This window comes from Triturus cristatus, chromosome 7 (assembly GCF_964204655.1).
Source record: "Triturus cristatus chromosome 7, aTriCri1.1, whole genome shotgun sequence".
Classification (NCBI taxonomy): domain Eukaryota; kingdom Metazoa; phylum Chordata; class Amphibia; order Caudata; family Salamandridae; genus Triturus; species Triturus cristatus.
This window is the reverse complement of record NC_140590.1, coordinates 1,858,542,726-1,858,563,835: the sequence shown is the minus strand read 5'-3', so window position 1 is coordinate 1,858,563,835 and position 21,110 is coordinate 1,858,542,726. Positions and strand designations below refer to the sequence as shown.

Here is a 21,110-nt window from a genome sequence, read left to right as displayed (position 1 = left end):
TGTGATGTGCCTGCAACCAGTTCTGTATGTCTTATGTTATGTTATGTTATGTTAACATTGGTCTTATATAGCGCACGGCTACTCTAAAAGAGTGTCCCGGCGCTTTTATTAGTAACTACCTGAAACAAAGAACACAGCACAACAAACAGAAAAACGGAGAGCATAGCAGGAGAAGTGCAGCCAGACTAGAGAGCAAAAAGCCAAGTTTTAAGGCCCCTCCGGAAGGTCAACAGGTTAGAAGTACTGCGCAGTGCCAAGGGCAAAGCATTCCAGCGTTGCGGTGCCAAAAACTTGAAAGAACGCCCTCCAATGCGAGCTTTCTTAACACGGGGAACTACGGCCAGGAACAGAGACTCAGACCTCAAAGCTCAGACCGGATGATAGAAGACAAGTCTCCTTTGAAGGTATTTAGCACCTGAAGCATGAAGAGCCTTGTGCGTTAAAGTCAAGGCCTTAAAAACAATCCGTTTCCGAATCGGAAGCCAGTGAAGTGACTGTAGAAGGCTAGAGGCACTGGCTCGCCTGTGCAGGCCAAAGATGGCTCGCGCGGCCGAATTCTGGACTACCTGCAACCGTTGCAGAAGATAATTCGGTAGGCCAAGATATAGGATGTTAGAGTAATCCAGTCTTGAGCCAATCAAGGCCTGCACCGTCGTCTTCCCTTGCTCTTCTGAGAGCAGAGGAAGAAACTTACGTAGCATTCTCAGGAGGCCGAAACATGCTCCAGTGAGACCAAGAATCTGGGATCTTAACGACAACCCATTATCCATCTTGATCCCCAGATTCTTTGCTAGCTGAGAAGAGCTCGCTGGAGGAAACATGTTAACAGGCCACCATTCCTGCCAATGAGGATCAGACGAACAACCAAAGAAGAGTACCTCTGATTTATCTGAGTTGCACTTGAGACTGTTACCCTGAAACCATTTAAAAACAGCCCCAAGGCACTCCCGGATACTCTCCCCGTCAAAATCTTCGCCCTTCCTACACGTAAAGAGGAGCTGAGTATCGTCGGCATAGGAGACGATCTGAGCCCCCCGAGACTCCGCCAATGCCGCCAGAGGGGTCATAAAGATATTAAAAAGAGTGGGGCTCAACACAGAACCCTGCGGAACTCCTACTCCCAAAGGCGGCATCTCGGCAGAGCTAGGCGGGACCCAGACCGTTTGCTGCCGGCCTTCCAGGAAAGATCTAAACCACCTGAGCACCGTCCCCCTCAGACCGATGTCATAAAGTCTGGCGAGGAGACCCTCATGGGGGACGGTGTCAAAGGCTGCCGACAAGTCTAACATAACAAGCATAGCTTTGCCCCCTGCATCCAGCACCTCTTTAACAGCCTCAGACACCTCCAGAAGCGCCGTCTCAGTACATAAATTGGGGCGAAAACCTGATTGAGATGGATGCAACAGGCTATGGGCCTCCAGAAAATTGGAGAGCACGAAATGCACATGTTTCTCCAAAATCTTGGCCAGAGCCGGAAGGAGATAAATAGGTCTATAGTTGGCCAAGACCTTTGAATCCAGACCAGGCTTTTTGAGAAGAGGGATAACCGACGCCTGCTTCCAGGCCCGTGGGACCAACCCCCGACTGAGGGAGAGATTTAGAAGAGGATTTGCCAATGGATTGACAGCTTCCGCAACCTTCGCCAAGAACTTGGCTGGGCACGGGTCCAGGGGCGACCCAGATTTAAGATTGGCTATAAGTGCCAAAGATGATGCAAATGAAATAGGCGGGAAAGCTGCCAAAACGGGGCCCGTAGGAATCCCCGAATCTAGGCCATCCTCAGAACTGGGACGTACCTTGGCGATACTCGAGGGAAGAGTATCCTGGATCAGTTTGATCTTAGTGACAAAGAAATCAGCAAGGGCCGAGGCCCACAACTCAGAGGGAGCAGCCACAGTCACATTTTGTCGTGGAGACGTGAATTCCCTGACAATCGTGAATATCTCCTTACAGGAGTTAGAGGCAGTCTCAATCCTCTTAGCCAGGTAATCTCTTTTTTCCAAGAGGATAGCACGATGGTATGCTTTAACCGCCATCCTATACGTCAGCCTGGCCTCCGGGTCATACTGCGACCGCCAGGCCCTTTCTGCCACCTTGCACTGCCGGCGGGACGCCGACAGTGCAGCAGTGAACCAAAGGGCCGAAACCCGTTTAGATAATAACCGGGGGGCCCTCTCAGGAACCAGATCGTTCAGTCTCTCTGTTAGCCAGACCTGCAAGGATTCTAGGTCGCTCTCCAGATCTCCCGTAAAGGAGCGGGGATAATCACGAGATGCCTGAATCAGCATTTCAGGAGTCACCCGATGATATGCCCTAGATGAACGACCCTGGTGCCTAGGCACGGTACTGTAAGATTTCTTCATGCCTAATACATAGAATTTGGCCAGCCTGTGGTCAGACCAAAGCACCGGTAGAAGTGCAAGTACTTTTATAGGGGACGTTGAAAAGACCTGGTCCAAAGTATGGCCTTTATCATGTGTAGGTCCTGTGAGATAAGGAACAAGACCAAGGGGAACCGTAACGTTAAGGAGCTTCATCGTATCCGAGTCCGATCTGTCTTCCATATGAAAATTAAAATCCCCAGCCAGAACACAGTGCTGAGCTCTCAGAGCAAGCACGGCAATTATCGACTGGAGCTCATCAAAGAAAGAACCAACCGGACCAGGAGGTCTATAAACTAACAGCCCTTTCAAGGAATGATGGGGCGCCAATGCTAAAGAAAAAGCAAGGCATTCAGATCCTGTGATGGCATCTGTAGGGATGATGGAACATGCAACCTAATTGCTCACTACCAAAGCCACCCCCCCGCCCCTCCCGCCCGATCTATCATGACGAAAGATATTGTAATCTGGAGGAATTGCTACCGCTATATCAGGGTTGGAGGACTCCCCCAACCAGGTCTCAGTCAGCATTAAACAAAGCGGCTTTTCGGTGGCTAAAAGATCGTAAATATCCTGCGCATGTCTGCGCACGGATCTAGTGTTAAGGAGAGTGAACAAATGCCTTGCACAGCCCACTTCCTCGTTAGATATGTGGGGCAGGACCGTATTCGGGAGCCACCCGCAACCAGGGCATCGTTTCTTCCCCTTAAACCTCCCAGGAAATACCTTGCGACAGGTGCAAGACACCCTCTGTAAAGAGCGTAGTGCAAGCGCCGTGTAGCATAGCATTATACCAAAAGCAATAAGTTATATTGAGAGGAATACAGCTACCGTTTCCTGCGCTCCGAGCGCCTCCGAGTCGCGGACGAGCGCAGACGGGCAGGACTCTGGCGCGACTCCGGCGCAGCGAGGGCGCCCACCACTGCGCGTCACCGCTGCGCGTTCAAGTGGCTGGCTTAAATGCACCGTCCTCGCGTAAGCTGCACGCCTACTCCCCCCAATATGGCGCCCAACAATGGCCCACACTACCCCAAGCCAAGATGGCGTCCAACAATCCCCCATGCTTCCCCCCCCGAGGACAGGACCCGCCAAACAGCGGTGCACAAACAATTTACGATGCAGGTAAGAGGACCACGGCCCACGTAAAAACAGGGGTAAGAAATTAGAAAGAAAACAAATATTCAAACGGGAAAATCTTAAAATTCGAAATAGCGCTGCGCTGTGCGCTGGTGTCTAAAGGCAGGTAGTAGCTCTGTTACCTTGTATGTGTTAAACATATCTTTTCTTAAGTGGATTTGTTGATTATTACAAGTCCTTTGAGCACAGATTTCTTTTATTATTTACGTTAGGTGTTTCATAGCCTGCATCTAGCCTCAAGGGCACTGGAGCACTTCACACAGAAGAGGACTGAGCCTCAGATAACAAGTAATAGTTAACAAGGGATTTGGGGAGGGGAGGGGAGCCTAGAGTTAAAACAGAAGACAGGTGAGGAGGCAGTTGATCCAGAAACAGATAGTTAGACCAGACGCTGTGTTTTTTGGAGATGAGTCTTCAAGTCTTTATTGAACGCTGGAAGGTTCTGTTTCTTCCTGTGGCATCAGGATGAAGTTCCAAAGTCTAGGAGCCAGGCAGGAGAAGGCTGGGCTGGCATTGTTTCTTTTTCTTGTGTCAGGGATTTTAAGAAAGAGGTTAGATTTTCCTCTTGTAGATCTTTCGGTGCCTGTTGTTTGGAGTTTTTCTTTTGTGGTAAGATGGAAGAACAGTGTGGACGGCCGAGTCTGTATTGCAGGCGGTTTTGAAGTGGATGAAGATTTCAAAACGCAGCCAGTGTGGTTGCTTAAGGTCTGGAGTGATATGGTCTGATTTTTGTAGCAAGCCAGGTGTGTAGATTTACTCTGACAGATGCAGTGGAAGATTTCAAACTGCAAGAAGGAGAGCATCCGTCTGTAACTCGTGTACACATATTGAGTCTGACGCACAGTGGCGTCAATGGTTGAATACCTGCTCCAATTCTTGAAAATAATATAATTGGTTTACAAATGTATTTTTGAAAGGATAAAACCATCTGACATGCATAATATTTGTTTCATTTGTTCTACTCTGTTTTTATTTTTAATCCAGATGTTTATTCGCGAGCAGTCACTTTTAACTAGGACTAATTATTATCAGTTTACTTTGTTTGGTTCAGTTAAATCAGTATACATGGAGTTGTTGGATTGTGTAAAACATCGTTAAAACTGTAAAATTGACAATACATAGTTAGTCAGGATTATATAAAATATGTAGAAATGTAAAATACAGAACCATGAATAAAGTGCAAAGTGCAATCCAAAAGCAACATTTTAAAATATATTTCCTAAAAGAGAAAAAAATTGCCATCTCCAGCAGTGCAGGGTTGTTCAATTCTCCACAGTTAGTAGCTATTCGCGTTGGTATTTGAAGTCATTATACTAGTTTCCCCGTATTAATCGACTGTTATCGCTACCAATTTGCAGCCCTCATGTTCCCAGGGCTCTAGCCCGAATAGCCCAGCACCATTTCAGGGTTTGGCCACTGCAGGTGCTGCGGCTTCTCTGGTTTCAGCTCACGGTAGCCTGAGTGAGGTATGGTACTGCCTGCATCCCGTCAGCCTACATGTAGGCAGGATCCATTTTATCCATGGCCGGATATAACCTCGACAAAAAAAGAAAAAGTGGGCTAGATACTCCTCAGCGCTGCAGCAAACTGGCAAGAAACCATATCACCTGATTGGGGTGCCACTTTACAGTGAAATACATAATGGGCAATATGCCGTATTGTAATTTAAGAAAAAAAGACCTGTCCCCTGGGGTCGACAGAAAGTCAAGGAAGGGCTCGAAAGCACAGTGCAGCTTGATGAGCAAAAAGCGTCTGTCAAAGAGCCACAATAATGCCTTCAAAGTTCCGTCTCAGGGGCCCATTTCCAATATGGATCTTTAAGCATCTCTACAGGCAGTGGTGATGAATAGTCAGCCCAATGTACCCCCCAGGCCAAGTTCCGTCAGCGTGTCCTTGACAGAACTCACCCATTTGATAGCACATGAGTTGTCCAGGACAGCTATTTCTCCAAGTGCCGGATAGTACTCGAGAAGGGCAAGTGTATGTTTGAGTCTCCACCAAAGTATAAGGAGCCATACTTTTGCCTTTTTTGCCACCGGCTGCATCCCTAAGTCGTGGGATAAAGGGACAAGGGGAGTGTTTTTTGGTAGATTTACTAATGTACGCAGAAATTGATTTTCTGCTCTACTAAGAACAGTTACACTGGAGCAACCCCAGATCTCCGCCCCATACAATGCGCTGGCCTCCGCCTTAGCCCTATATACTTTAAAAAAAAAAGGTCAGCTCCATTTGGCTTTTGCGTATCTAAAAGGTTTGAGGATGGCTGCTGCATGGTGGGTCAGGCTCATCGCACTTTTCCTCATCTGTTGTACCCAAGAATTTTTTTTTGTAAGTGTGATGTCCAGATAATTAAACTCGGATACTCTTTCCAAGGGTGCAACTTCTAAGAGGATAGAACCAGGGAATGATCTATGTGGGTTTATGGTCATAAACTTTGTTTTATCGAAGTTTATTGCCAAAGCTCTTTATTTTCAGAAATCCCCAAATCTGTCTTCCGGCGTCTGTAACCCTCGAGGGGTCTCTGAGATTAAGAGAGTATCGTTAGAAAACAGGACAAGGGGAATAGTCCTTCCCTCCAACCTGGGTGCATCATTTATACAGTCTTCAAAGTGTGCCACCACCCTGTTTAAGTACAAAGTGAACAGGGTAGGTGCTAACACGCACCCTTGCCGGACACCCTTATGGAATACTATTTTGTGTGTGAGTTCACCCTTGGGTCCCCATCGAACCTGTGTATAGGTTTCTTGGTGAAGGCGCCTGATGACTTCTAACAAGTCAAGGGGAATCCCCATATCACTCGGCACCTCCCACATTTCAAGCACAGTTTTCAGATCAATAAATACCAGGTATAAATGCGCATTTTCCGGTATAACAGTTTTCCAGTATTTCACTACAAACCTAAATAACTGGTCTATGGTACTTGTTTGTCTTCTCAACCCTGCCTGTAGATGGGACAACTCAGATTTTCCTCTATCCCCTTTATAGAGGATCTGTCTACTGAAAACTTTTTGCAGAACATCTATTAGGCTAATGGGTCTGTAGTTTGACGGGGAATCCCTGTGGCCCTTCTTATATACTGGGGTGATTTCTGCTCCCTTCCAACTACGCGGTATGTCCATTCTAGCTATAAGTGCATTGGTTAGAATGTTTATATATTTAGCCCAGGACTCCATGTCGGAAAGGAACAGATCGCCTGGGACCCCGTCCAGGCCTGCAGCCTTCCCAGAAGCAATAGATTTGCCCTACATGGGATATCGGGGATGGTGAACTCTGGGACTTTTCCATAATATGCTGTGGATTCCTCTCTAGACCACTCACAGCGGTAGAGGGGCCGTACACATCTGCGAAGTGAGAATGCCATGTTACTGATTTTATGCAATCGCTAAGACGAATACTGGACGTCTGCCGTTTGTTGGATATCAACTGCTAAAATCTCTTGGCGTCCTTTTTTTCCAAGACCAAATATAGATCCTTTCAAAACCTGCATTCCCATTCCATCTTGGCTTTAAGCAGTGTGAGTTTATAATTTAGCCTTACAAACTCTAATAGTAGGTATATCTCCTTTCATAATAGCCTTTTGTAGCTCTAGTATTCCCCTGCTACACACTTTGTTGAACCATGTACGGGACGGTTTGGGGGCCGTAGCTCTTGGGTTAAATCTAACCGTAAAACACGCTCAATTTATGTTTTCTCTAAACAACTTAGGGTTGTATCTCAGATGTAACCCGTAATGTACTATCTCTAGGGGTCAAGTTCTCGAGATCATGGATAGCTTTCATCCGCTCCTTCTTCATAAAGTCCCTTTTTCCCTAATGTAGTGCTACTTCAGGCCATTTGATTATCTTCCCGTCATTAGAGTACACCAGCTCTAATGTTCGGGAGGTAGGAGTGCTTTTTGGGCTCACCAGGGAAATATTTAGAGAACAAATAAGGCATTGTGATCGCTGTCTGGCCGATGAAGGACTTTCCTGTCCTTAAGATCAGACAAGATGGATAACGCTACTGTTTTATAATCTATTCTGCTCGTTGCCCCAGGTCTATTAAATGTATGGGCTGCTTTCCGGTTGGATAAGGCGCGGCCATTTCAGGCTCTTGAACCCCAAACATAGCGGTAAACGCCAATAGTTTGTGATCCAAGTTGGTCCCTCTCCTCACGGGGCCACCTCTAATGAAGGTATCCCCCATAGCTCGTCCTCCTCTTCAAAAGCCATAGCACATCCACCATCCAGGGGCTTGTAGGTTGCATTAAGACCCCCTGCAATAATAAGCCTACCCTGGGTTAAGAATGTGTTCCTATGGTGAGTGAGCAGTTTGATGGTCTTGGTTGTATATATTATAAATTAAATACGGCAATGAATCAGCCTCTACAAGTTCAATTCCCAGAATATCTTCTGAGTCAAAATCCACTAGACTAATTTTCATGTTTAATGAGATACGAATCCAGATTAAGAGGTCCCCTGAAAACCGTCCCTTCCCACTTACACTAGGTTGCGCTGGTTGGCCCAGGATTGCCTGACAGCGTGACTGCAGCGCGTTATTTGAAGCACCAGCAAAATTGGTCCCAGCTGCTCAGCACGAGGGGGATTGTGGGATCAGAAGGCCCCCGCGGTGTTATCGGTGCCTACGGCTCTCCCCAAGTGGTGCTGCAGACACCAGAGTCCTTCTCCGGGGCAGGGCAGGGACAGCCAAAACAACATCCTCCACTTGTGGTGGCAGCCAGGCACTTGATAACACTTGCCCTTGAAAGCTGGTGCTGTCAACTTGGGCCCCCCTCTTCATTTCTCCTGGTAGTGGGACTCCCACTGTCCGCTTTCCCTGTGCTACAGTGCGGGGTACAGAGCCATGAGGCCGCAGCTAGCCCTGTGTCCAGTGCCTGGGAGTGTGGGAGCCCTGGCATTGAGGGCCTGCTGGGGATGCTGCTGTGTGCTGTGGCTGCAGGTGGGCCTAATGAAAGCAGCACAGCTTCAGTGTTGAGACAGGAGGGAGAAAAATACTGTGTCAGAAAGTTGTACATGAATGTGAAGTTTCACATTGTTGATTGTGGTTAGATAGGGTTCAGTTGTCCGCAGGTTAGACAGGCCCTACAGTAATTCCATTTCTTGGGTTTGTGCAAGGTGTGACCACACTCAGCCCAAAGGTTACAAACTGCAGGACTCTGTGACTACCTGTGTTTCAAATTAAGCCAGTAAATATTTAGAGGGTGATCTGTTGTGACGGTCCATGAGGACTCATTATTGTACTATTTTTCTTGTTCAAATGACCTACCTCGCTGTAGTCCCTTATAAAATACTCTGATAGCACTGTAAATGGTGCCTCTTTCTCCACCCACACTCTGATTCCAGCTACAGAGACAACTCCGTCTTGATCACTTCTCGTTTGCGTGTGTTTACATGTTATACTGACAGGCTTTTATCCATACAGCCGAGCAGGCGATTATTTCCATCTGCATAAAAGAAGAAGACGAGCCCTACAGCATTGACCATCAGGACGGTGGTAGAATGGAAAGCCCAAGAGGTGAGTGACTTGTGCTGCAGATCTGGGAATCAGAGACTATAGCTTTACACTTGTTTTCTGTCTGTTCATTAGCCAAGTACACTTTGCTTCATAGTGCATAGGGTTTTTGTTAAGCATGTTTTTTCACAGGAGAATTTACTCAGTTCCCTGATTAGAAAATGCACCGTTATTTCGTTTTGTAACAGGAGCAACACTACGCAGACCGACAGAGTAAATGTTTATTGGTCTCACACAGGGATTCTTGTCTTTGGCTCCCATCCTCCGAGGCTTGAGAGGGGTCGGTCGCTTCTGCAGACATCTTGAGTGTCTCATCTAGTGAAAGCCCATATACAAAGGCTCATTAGGAAAGCACGTGCTAATGGTACAACTGAGGACTCGGGTGATATATGTCTGTGGGTATTCTGTTGTTGCTGTAACAGGTCACCAACTGCCTCCATGGTGTATAATTTCCGTCCACAATGTGGTGCAGACATCCTTCAATATGAAAGGTATTGGCTGGGTTATTTAGAGTCCTTGTCTGTCGTTAGCATCTCTGCCTCGTCATGAGGTTTTTATTTGTTAGTGAAGTGATGTCGCTTTTTTGCTTGCAAGAACCCATACATTTAGTTGAGCCTATCAATCTCCTTTGTAAAATTGTCTTGAATAAGTTATACACATTTCATACTGATAATCATGCATTATGTTTTTTCTCATCGTACTATGTATCCTATTTGATGAACTGTTTTACTGGTGCAGTCACTGTGAGCTTTCACTGAGTCCATTTTTACAGAACTTGAATCCTCTTGTTCTATAAAAAATGTTCAACAAAAATTTAAACTGAGGAGTAACACTATAGTACCAGAACATAAAGCTGTGTGGTGGTTTTCCAGTGACTAAGATCATTATAGATCGAGAGTAACTCATAGTGATGTCTCCTGTCATCAGATTTAGGCCTCTCACTCGAGGACAGGCAATGACATATCTTCACAGTTTGTGAAGCAGTGAACTCTTGCGTTCTTGTTTCATTGCTTATTGTCTGTTTGTTATGGCACGTCATCCTGTGTTGGGATCAAGCATAGTGTGTAATGTATGAAATCCCTCGTCTTTCAGATCTGGGTGGGGAAGACATCTCAGTATGTACATCTGCTGGTATCACTCATTCTGTGATGTGCAACATCTCTTGTTGTGAGGTTGCCTTGTGTCCCTCACCACCTAGCACCAGTTGGTAAAGTGATAGCACATATGCCTGTTGTGGTTTCATTATTTTCACTTATCCAGGGAAAGTAGGTGAGCAGATTCTTCGGAATATTTTTTAGAATTTGTATTAACACATATTGGCTTATTAGCTTTTCTGTAGTACAAAATAAGAAAACAAATGTAAAGGGAAAACAAAGACAGCCGGGGAGTGAAGGGGAATGAGGTACCTCCGTCCATTAGTAAGAGAGGATGTAATTGCTGCCCCACTGATACATTAATTTTGCTAAAGAGGTTCTAGGCTGAAACTTTGATGTATGGCTCATGTTTACACCCATCACCAGGTGACTTCCATGGGAGCAGCCATGCAGTTGGCTGCATTGAAGATGTGTCCACCTACATGATTGCTCTTGCCTGTAGCGGACATTTAATCCTACCTGTGCCCTGGTTGAACCTGCAGCAGTATCCAAGGACGCCCATGCCAGCGTGCTCCGGTGTTTCCCTGCCGCTGCCGCAGTTCAAATCTTCGCGGCCGCAGTGTGCAGTGGACCACAGTTCCCATCAACCCTTGCGGGGGAAACCCGCCTACGTCATCCGCAACGCGCTCGCAGGCGCATAAATTAACCGGGAGCCCCGGCAGAGCGGGCGTGCTCTTGCCTGTAGCGGACATTTAATCCTACCTGTGCCCTGGTTGAACCTGCAGCAGTATCCAAGGACGCCCACGCCAGCGTGCTCCGGTGTTTCCCTGCCGCTGCCGCAGTTCAAATCTTCGCGGCCGCAGTGTGCAGTGGACCACAGTTCCCATCAACCCTTGCGGGGGAAACCCGCCCACGTCATCCGCATCGCGCTCGCAGGCGCATAAATTAACCGGGAGCCCCCGCGACGCGGGATCGCGCACGGGTCGGCGCCGGGAGAAGCCCGGGACAAGGGCGGGACCGTCTGAGGCCGTCCGAGGTCGAGCGAGGTCGGGACGGGCCACATTATTGTCGTCTGTGCCTATAAGCCACCTCCCCTGGGACTGCTACACCACAGGTACTGTTACTGCTGAACTCATTTGTTGCTTAGGGTTACTATCACCAGATCCACCTGCAGCCAGTTTTATAGCACATGGATATAATGTCTAAAACAAGGAATCCTCCAATGACAAATACTATGGACAACTACTTGGTCCAGATTGTTAGTAAAATCAACAACGACAGGAGGTCATCACTGGGGTTAACATGTTCTCCTAACTCTCCACCGTTGATTCCTTTGTCTGGGTTACCGTTGGATTCTCCTTTACAGGCTACAAGTAGCATGTCCTCTGACCTAATGATTGTGGATAGTGACATTCCTGATTCTTGCGCACCTTTAGCTCCTAACTCGCCATTACATTCCGCCTTAGACATAGATGAGGCTGATGTAGGGGCTGACCCGCAGTCTCCCGCTCTTCCCTTGAGAAGCAGGTTAGTTAGAGCATGTAGAAAATCCCAGTTTAAAAATAATGGGACTCGTCTAGGGAGGAAAAGGGCTACCATTGTGAACAAAAGCGCTAATAAAGAAGATGCATCAGGGTCAGTTTCTAACAAAAATCCCGAGATTGAGCTCTCTGAGAAGATAATAGACCTGATTGATACTAAAATAGGAGGTATCATAACCCCATTGGTAGCCAAAATTGATCATCTTATGGCAGAGGTAGCTAGGTTGAACGCTATAATAAATAGTCCTGTGGATGAAGTCACTAGAATAATACCAATATCCCCAAATGTACGTATTATAAATGGGGTGCCCCCAAATGGAGGACAAAGAATCGTAGCAAATGAGAAAGTGAACATCCCAATCCAGCAACCTGGAATCAATAAAAATCTCCCGAAGGCAAGCATAGATACCCCTAAAGCTCTAACACTGGCAAGTGACCAATTTCAATGTATCTCCGAGGCTGAACCCCTTACATTGGTTCTTGCCAATGTCCCTGCTTTGACAGTTGATAAAACAGAAACTACATCTTCTTTGATCAGTAAATCTTTGTACTGGTTGGTGAATAACATGAAGATGTCTCCATGGGGTGAGCAGAAACTAGCCGAGGAAATTATTATGGCTAGAAGGGTCCAATGGCTAGGGCACCATCCAAAAAAATTCAAAGGTGATTGTGTGGTCCTAAATTTTTCTAATCCTGAAGTCCTCCCAAATGTTTTGGCTAATATAAACCCCCCGCAGTGAAGACAAGGTGTTATCATCCCGCTAACTCTCAAATACTTTTATTATAAGAGAAACCGAGATACACATAAAGTATTATCGAGACTAGGGTGGACACCGTCTCTAAGCAAAGGGGGTAGGAGTGCTTCCACTAGCAATTGGAACATTAGCCTAGAAAATAGGTTTGAGGTGTTATCTGACTTAAATGCATGCGATTGACTTGAAGATGGAACTAATCTGGTGAATATGAACTTAGCATTGCCCAAAACTGTGGCCATCCCTACAACTTTTGTTAGCCCCAGAGATACTGAGGCAATAGGGAATTATCAAGAAATCCAGGTTGATGGTATTGAACCATTGGGGCCCAAACTCCCTAATAATTTTGGAGGGGTGAGCTTAGCACTTGATCCATTGGTAAATGTTGTACCAGGTATTTTAAGTTCTACTATTGATTGCCTGGGCAGGACAACTGGTGAGACGCAGGGTTTATTGACTAACAACGTTCCTGTCCCTTTAGCACTTGATCCATTGGCAAATGTCGCACTAGGTATTTTAAGTACTACTATTGACTGCCAGGGCAGGGTAACTGGTGAGACCCAAGGATTATTGACTAAACACCTTTCTTACCCTCCTGCAACTGATTCAGGTTTGACTATCCTATCCTGGAATCTTGCAGGTATAAATAATAAGCTACATTCTGGCGTATGGAGCAGTTTTGTTGACCAATTTGACATTATTTTACTCCAAGAATCATGGTCTCTGGTCCCAGTCTTTCGCCCTGGATTTCTCAATTTTTACATACCTGCTACCAAAAAAGTAAAAGGCCGACCATTGGGTGGTTTAATAATATGGGTACGTCAGTCACTACGTTGTAAAATCACCCAACCCAATCTTCCATCCATAGATATTTTGTCTTTAATCCTCAATTGGCCCAGCAATCAGAGTATGGCTATTTTCAACACTTATGCTCGAGGGATGGTTGGGGGTGTTTCGTCTGATGTGATAAATGTTTTGGACCACCAGCTTGCAGTGCTCCCCCCTGAAATGATAAAAATTGTAGGAGGAGACTTCAATACAACCTTTGAGCCTCTTGGCCCGGAGGACCAATTTCTTGCTGTGGAAGAGGACAATAGGTGGGGTATTCCCCAGCTGGATCTCCCCCCAGTCAAGAGATGGTCCGCTGCAGCCATTCAACTCAAAGCTCTTTGTCTAGAAAGAGGGCTTAGAGCTGCTAATGGGCGCACTAAATCAGATCGTCAGGGTGCAAGCACATTTGACAACGGCAGATCTGCAAGTCTGATTGATTATTTTCTGGTGGATGTCAGAGCTTGGAACAGTCTGAATGACATGTCCATAATCCCACGGGACGAAAGTGACCATAATCACCTGTGTTTAGAATTACATTTATCAATCACCCCTAGAGAATCCAAAACCGGGGGGGGGGGAAATAACCCTGGACATTGTCGTATCGAACAACATGCGACATGTTAAATGGGATAGATTTATAGAGAAGTTGGAAAACTTGGATGACCTTAAGAAAGCGACCATTTGTGAGGTGGCTAATTTAGGTTCCAAATCAACCAATTCCAATTTCCATCTAACTATGCTCGAGGCCCATAACATCTTTTTTACTAAACTCCAAGGGTTCTTTATGAAGCCCCCCAGTAGTGGAAAATCTATCAAGGGATGCCCACCAGAGGAGGGATGGTTTAACAAATCCTGTAGAATAGCTCGTAAGAACTTGAGTGTTGCTCTGAGATCAAGAGTTGCAGAAGATGCGAGGTCAGCCAGGAAGTTATATAGACAAGTCCAGCTAGTAGCTAAGAAGGACTGGGATGAGAAACAGTGGCAGGATTTGAAATATGCATGCTTGGCCAAAGACCAAAAACGATTCTGGGCTACAGTAAAGTGGGACAGAGGTGGGTCTGCACCTTCCCCTCAAAACAATGTGGCAAAAAACCAATGGGTAGACTTTTTTAAACCACAGTACGCTTCTGCCCCATCCGTAGGAGAGCATCCACTTCCCCCTACCATCTATTTCCAAACGCAGGAGTTTTCAATCAAAGAAGTCAACCTAGCTTTGGATAGTATAACAGTGGGCCATGCACCGGGAATGGATGGGATACCTGCGGATGTGTTTTTAACAGACAGATCATCTTGGTGCCAATATTTTCAATGGCAAGCCAATTCGGTGGCCATGGGTGCACCCATTCCTTCTTCATGGAAAGGGGCGGAAATAATCCCGGTCTTTAAAAAAGGGGACAAATCACTCCCAAGTAATTATAGACCTATTAGTCTCATAGACTCAGCACAAAAACTAATAGGTCGATTGGTGCAAAACAAGTTACAATCTTGGGTTGAAGACAATAATATTTTGTCACCATATCAAGCCGGGTTTAGACCTTGCACCAGCTCTATTGACCAAGTTTTTTACTTTCTAGCTCTTTACTGGAGGAATGTGAAGCTGTCCAAAGGGACCCTCTATGCGGTCTTTATAGACCTGAGATCAGCCTTCGACCTGGTGCCTCGCTCTAAACTTTGGAGGGTTCTCGCCCAAGCAGGTATGGCCCCGGAACTACTAACCTTACTCGTCCGCTTACATCAGAACAATTATGCACAAATTAGATGGGGAAGCCAGGGGGAGGTGACTGACCCTTTTCCTGTCGAACGTGGTGTTCGACAGGGATGCGTCTTGGCGCCCACGTTGTTTTCCTTGTACATTAATGGGATAGTTGACCACCTTGGCTGTTCCCCCACGGATGCTCCTATACTGGCAGGATCCAGAGTGCCTGTTCTCATGTTCGCGGACGACACGCTGTTGGTTTCGCGAACTCCAAGCGGATTACAGAAAGCGCTAAACATATTTGCTGATTTCTGCCAAGAACGGGGCCTCGAGATAAATACCTCCAAAACTAAATTTATGTGTTTAAACCAGCGACAAAATTTTAGAGGAGTGATAAAATTTAATGGTATTCCACTGGAGCAGGTTGAGGCTTTCACATATTTAGGAATATCCCTCCAGAACAATATGAAATGGTCAAATCACATTGACATGACTGTCTTAAAGTTCCACCAGCTAGCAGGTGCAATTATTTCTAAGCACAAATCTTCATTGACAAAGCCAATTAGGCCTGCCCTGGAAATTTACAATATGAAAGTAATTAGTGCATCGCTGTATGGCTCGGAACTATGGGGCTTTGCCAACCTAAATTGCTTAAGGCTGGCTGAAAATAAGTTCCTACGTAGCCTAACAGGTGTTCCCCAAAGCACCCCAATGATCCCATTAAAATATGATCTAGGGAGGAAAACAATTGAAGATCTGGCACAATTACGTCCACTTTTGTATTGGCGGCGGATCATGACAACGCCAGAACTTGCACACTACGCTATTGCCCTGAAAGACATTATTAGGGCTGACTGTTTTCATTCCATCTCTTGGCTCAAAGAAATTAAGAATTTGCTTATAAAACTGGAGCTAGGGCACTTATGGAATGATCTAAACGGTTCAAGTATTCCATCAAAGACAATCCTCAAGAAATTGTACTGGGATATGACCCTGACATCCGCCTCTCGTGCTGGCCAAGACTCTAACTTGACTGGCCGCTTCCTTGATATCAAATTTTTACCATCTTGTGAGGCATTCTGGGACATCATAGAGAGGCCTATGGACAGGAAATTGTATTTCCAGTTCAGAATTGGCTCTCTCCCTGTAAAAGCTTTTACCCATAAATGGTCACCCTCCCAGGATGATAAATGTCATCGTTGTCTAGATTTGATTGAGGATGTAGGTCACTTGTTGTTTGTGTGTCCGCTATATACTGCCCCCCGCCTAAGGTGGATAAAGCCAGTATGTTTAAATTTGGGAACACGCAGCTATAAGGAAGCTCTAAGAATCCTAGAATCTGATTGCACCCCCTGTCTGGCTATTGCTGTTGCTAAATTTCTGGGGTGGGCATGGATATTACGTCTTCGTGCCCTGAAATCCCTTGAAGCTGATCAATTAATGTTTTGTCACCAAGAAATGTCTAATTTAACTTTTTTATCCAGCATTTGATCTTTTTAAGATTTTTTATCCATCGATGTCGTTTTTATCTGATGTCACTCGCCAGCATAATGATTTAATGTATTTTTATTACATTTTAGCTTAGTATTTATGGAATTGTTAGGATGTACTTGCTTTTATGACATGCTGTCGAATAAAGCTTTTGAAACTTGACTTGATTGTCCACGTGAGGAGGTAGATACACACCATGCCAGGAGGCAAGGAAACGAAGAAGTGAAGTGGTCTGTCCTCTGCCCTGAACAGTGGATTTCGGTCACTCATTTTAAAGCTAAATGAGTGTTCCCCTATGGACTTCTAGTATTTATGCATACAAGTTAGGCATTCAGCCTTTCCATCAAGGCTGTATAGTGAGTGACAAGACAGCAAGCCTTGGAGTTCGTGTGAAAGCATAAACCCCTTAATATGATGGCCTCGTCCTAGATTCTCTCATTTCTGCTGTGGCCCTGATGAGAGTTGAACAGCTGATGCTAATGGAGCATTTTGCCTACAGTTTCATTGTGAGACCTGACAGTGTTGATAATATTGATAAAACGTGAATATATTTATAAAGGACTTGAGTTTATTTTTACAACACCTCTAGTCATATTTTAAGTTAGAACATAGCATTGCTCTTTCACACAATGGTAGCAATAGAAACTGGGTGGGGATAATGTCTGTGGGAGGATGTTGTTAAAATGTTAAAGCTAATACCTGACTATTGTTCCTATCCAGCAGGTGAACAAAGCACAAGCAGACAACAAAATGTTGCAGAGTTTATACGCTGTACAAAAAAAACAGCAGACAAAGTTTCACCGCGGAAAGCCACCATGAATGCGCCACAGACGTCTCCCAGGGGAACTAACTCAGGGAATCAGCTTCACCCTAAAGGATGCTGGGGAGAGAGAGGCAAGGCCACTGTTGCATGGGAAAGTGTTTTTAGTAGTTCTGAGCATTATGGACCATTCCAAGCCAGACCCCAAGGAGTATCGCAAAAATACACTGATCATGAGAATAACCTGAAACCCCCTTTGCTTCTGAAAGACCTTGCAAAATTACAGCAGAATTCAATATCCTACTCTTCAGCTGCATTAGATACAAACGTGAGTCACGAGGGAGAGCACGCGGGAGAGCAAAAAGGGAAATATTCCGAAGTGAGGCCATACTCGTGTACTGATTGTGAGAAAAGCTTCTTATACAAGGAAAATCTGATAAAGCACTACAGAACACATACAGGCGAAAAGACATGTACATGTACCTTTTGTCATAAATCTTTCAGCCGGAAGGATAATCTAAAAAGGCATATGAGAATGCACACGGGAGAGAAACCATACAGATGTACTGAATGTGGGAAAAGCTTTACTTGGAAGGAAAGTTTAAATCTGCATCAAAGAAAACACACTACGGGAGATGCATTCTTGAGAAAGAACATTGTCAAACAGCAACATTTATGATCGTACTTGTGAATTACTAAACAGCAATGAAAGACTTGAGCACACTGTTCTGCATTAATGCGATTGGAGGAAAAACTTAACTAAAAAAGAGAGTGATGTGACAGAAAAGAATGCACCAAGGATACATCAGCAGACCACAGCGCCTCATACACTGACCCAGAACCCATGGGATTAATGCTTGGTTTAGACCAGTCACACAAAGGACCCCCCAATACAGAACAGATGCGTAGCAAATCCGCTCCACAAGAAGTAAAACTATAAGGAGTAGATTAACAAGCCTTTAACACCTACATCCTGAAGAGGTAATCGGCATAAACAGAGGGAACAAGACCACTAACAAAGTACAATAATATTGTATCAGTAAGACGCAGATGAGGAAAGCCTGAATAAACACAGCAGGCTGTAGATGGATAAGCACATCCTATTTAGAGTACATGAATAAAAGCCCAAATTCCCTGATACAAAAGCTCAACTACTGGTTAACCAGCTGTGGTTTTAAGTGCAGGAAATTCAGACCAGCTTTGGTTGTGTTGCTGATTTTGGAACTTGGGAACCCTGGTTCTAACACCGGCATTGGCACTTCACCTAATAATGGTGCGATTCTGGGCAAACCACTTTATCTCTCTGTTTCTCAAATTGTAAATATGTTTAATGTGTAAATATATGTAATACATGTAGAAATGTGTGTGTTTGTTTAATGCGAATATTTAACAAACAATGTGTTGTTAATGTATGAATTCTGTACTCTAACGTGTTACATGATATCCTATTTGTGTGTAGTCCCATCTCAGGTGGATCTGAAACAATCGTTCTTTTTTTCTACATCATGTCTTTGTGATGGTTCTAGTGCAATAAACATTTTCTCTGTAGAGGATGCTGCTTCTCCCTGGACTTGGGTCAAAACTATAACAACTATTAAAATTAATGATATAATAAATGCAAGTACCATTCTGCCCATCTGGTTTGGTACAGGTAGTATTGGTGGTCCCCTGAAAGTGTGTGAATGAGTGACTGGGTTGGATTTAGGATGAACAAAGCAAATTCAGATCTAGAAGATAATAGACAGGGAGTCAGTGTGTACTGCACAACCGAAAGAGTAAAAAAACTCAATATCTGACCATCTTGCCTACAAGACTCTAGCCAGCAAGAGAGTCTGAAAGCCAAATGAACTGCTCCAGACAAGCGAGGAGTAACAATTTAAAGTGCCTGGAAACTCCATTCAACGTACAAATTGTCAGTGGCCTCCCAGGAAAATCAAAGTTTGATGACAAATCCAGTGGGGAACATCAAAACAATCGAAAGGTGATTCTAGGTCAGAGCAGACAGAAGAAGGGTTGGGAAGGAGAGGATGAGTAGTCAAGGTAATGAAAGACTGACAGAAATGAAGGCAGCAGGGGCAACATCTAAATGCAATGAATCAACCAAGAGTAGTTCTGAAGTTAGTGTCCTCATCAGCAAGCTGTCTTTAGTTACTGGAAGGCGACGTGTCCACCGTGGCCACACTGCTGCCTTGTAGCAAGCAAAACAGGAAAAAGAGTTTGGCAAACTCTACTATAAATGTCTTTCAGCGTGCCAGCCATTTCATTGGCATCCGCAGCCGAATGTCTGGAAGTGGATTTCTTTATACTGCCACACATGGTTTTCGTGGCTCTCGTGCATCTGCAGCACCAGAGTCCCTGCAGCCCGATGTTATTGAGGGAAGTCACATCCATCCACCAAGGACACCAAAGGCCAGGCATGACCTACCTGCCTTCAGCCTTGCCTGACACTAGTGAATTCTTGCAAGGAGGCAATCGTGTGAGAAAGCTTGAGAGTGAACTGTGGCGTTTTCAGGATCCAGCATCATAACACCGTTAGTGAAACGGATATGATGCAGGTAAATATCAGACACAGAATGAAACCTTTTTAACCTGTTATAACAGAAACCGGGAAACCCAAACCCTTCTGTTGAGAAATACAGGACTGAAAACAATTAGGCAGATTTAATAATATTGCACAACACAGAGTAAGAAAAGAACCATGTTACCAAGGAACATTTAAACAAGGAACAGCTTCCTAATTCAAGATCTTAAATACTTTGTCTTCCATATAAAGCTGACAATGTCTGTTAAACCATAAAATCCAAAGAGACTTAAGGGGCATTGAAAATGCATGGGTGCCTCGAGAAAGAAAGATACTGAGGACCCGCCCGCCATGTTCAAAGAGCCCGAGTTATCTGGCGGGGATCTGGATGTCTGCAGTGTCTGCTGTTTTGGCCCGATTCAACAAACTTGGAGTGTATTTCAGTAAAACAAAAGTCAAAGGTTCTGACATGGCCATCCCATAATGCACAGGAGGTTATTTCCATGCACGTAGGCACCACTGATTTTACTGCATGGTGCCACCTTGCCACACATGGCAGTCCCAAGCAGGGATGCCCGGTGATGACTGCCCTGCCCTTAATAGAGCTGGGGAGCTGTCACTGTAACCCAGCAGCCCGGGGGCAGACAGCCACCAGGCCAAGATTTCCACCGGCGCAACCAGCTGAGGATCCACTGCGAAGCGTCTATGGTGCCCCATCTTTAAATGGGGAGGAGGAACCGATAGTTTGGAGGGGCAGGAACACTGGCAACCCATGGCACTGTTCCTACCCAGGCAAACTGTAAGTGAGGGAATACGTCTCCAGAAGGAAAAACAAATAGAGGCTTAGTCCCCAAAAGAAAAACAAATAGAGGCTAAGAAACTAACAGGAGAATACAAATGAAAGCCGAGCAACCAAAAGTAAAAAACAAATACACACTGAGGGCCTGATTTAGATCTTGGCGGCACTCCCGTCGTCCCTCCACGGCAGGATTTACAAGTACTCCACCAAGCAGACGGACTCTCGCCCGCTGTATTTAGATGTGTGCTTGCTGAACTGCTGTCCGCAGCTATGGAGTGTTATCTGTCACGTAAACAGTTCACCATTGTCAACGGGGCGGACTTCTCTGCTGGATAACATTACTCCGTCGCCGTCAGGGTGACGGGATTGCGCTGAGCCTATTTAGAGTTCACAGTTGTGCTGGCAATGTTCTAGCGGCGGATTGCCGATGAAGTGATACCGTTGCTGGATGTGTTCAACATTGGACTGTTCCTGTGGCTTTTGAATGGCTGCTAGCATCACACACCGGATGTGTTTTGACTAATTGTCTTCACCTGTATAACACACTATAAGACACACTCCGTTTTAGACATGATCCTTTGCCATTCTACTGCAGC

General features: G+C 45.4%; 1 protein-coding gene across 8 annotated transcripts in view; it reads left to right on the top strand.

Annotated features, from left to right (window-relative positions):
- Positions 1–18,744, top strand: part of LOC146813484 (uncharacterized) — a 70,592-nt gene extending 51,848 nt beyond the window's left edge. For 5 of the 8 annotated variants that reach the window (XM_085620267.1, XM_085620265.1, XM_085620262.1 and 2 more), the window contains 2 exons: positions 8,940–9,032; positions 17,155–18,744. In XM_085620267.1, the coding sequence (XP_085476393.1) occupies positions 8,940–9,032; positions 17,155–17,873 (812 nt within the window). In that variant the 3' untranslated portion in view covers positions 17,874–18,744. The remainder of the gene's footprint in view (positions 1–8,939; positions 9,033–17,154) is intronic. The other 3 variants (XM_085620264.1, XM_085620268.1, XM_085620263.1) reach the window with 1 other exon arrangement.
- The last annotated feature ends 2,366 nt before the right edge of the window (positions 18,745–21,110 follow it).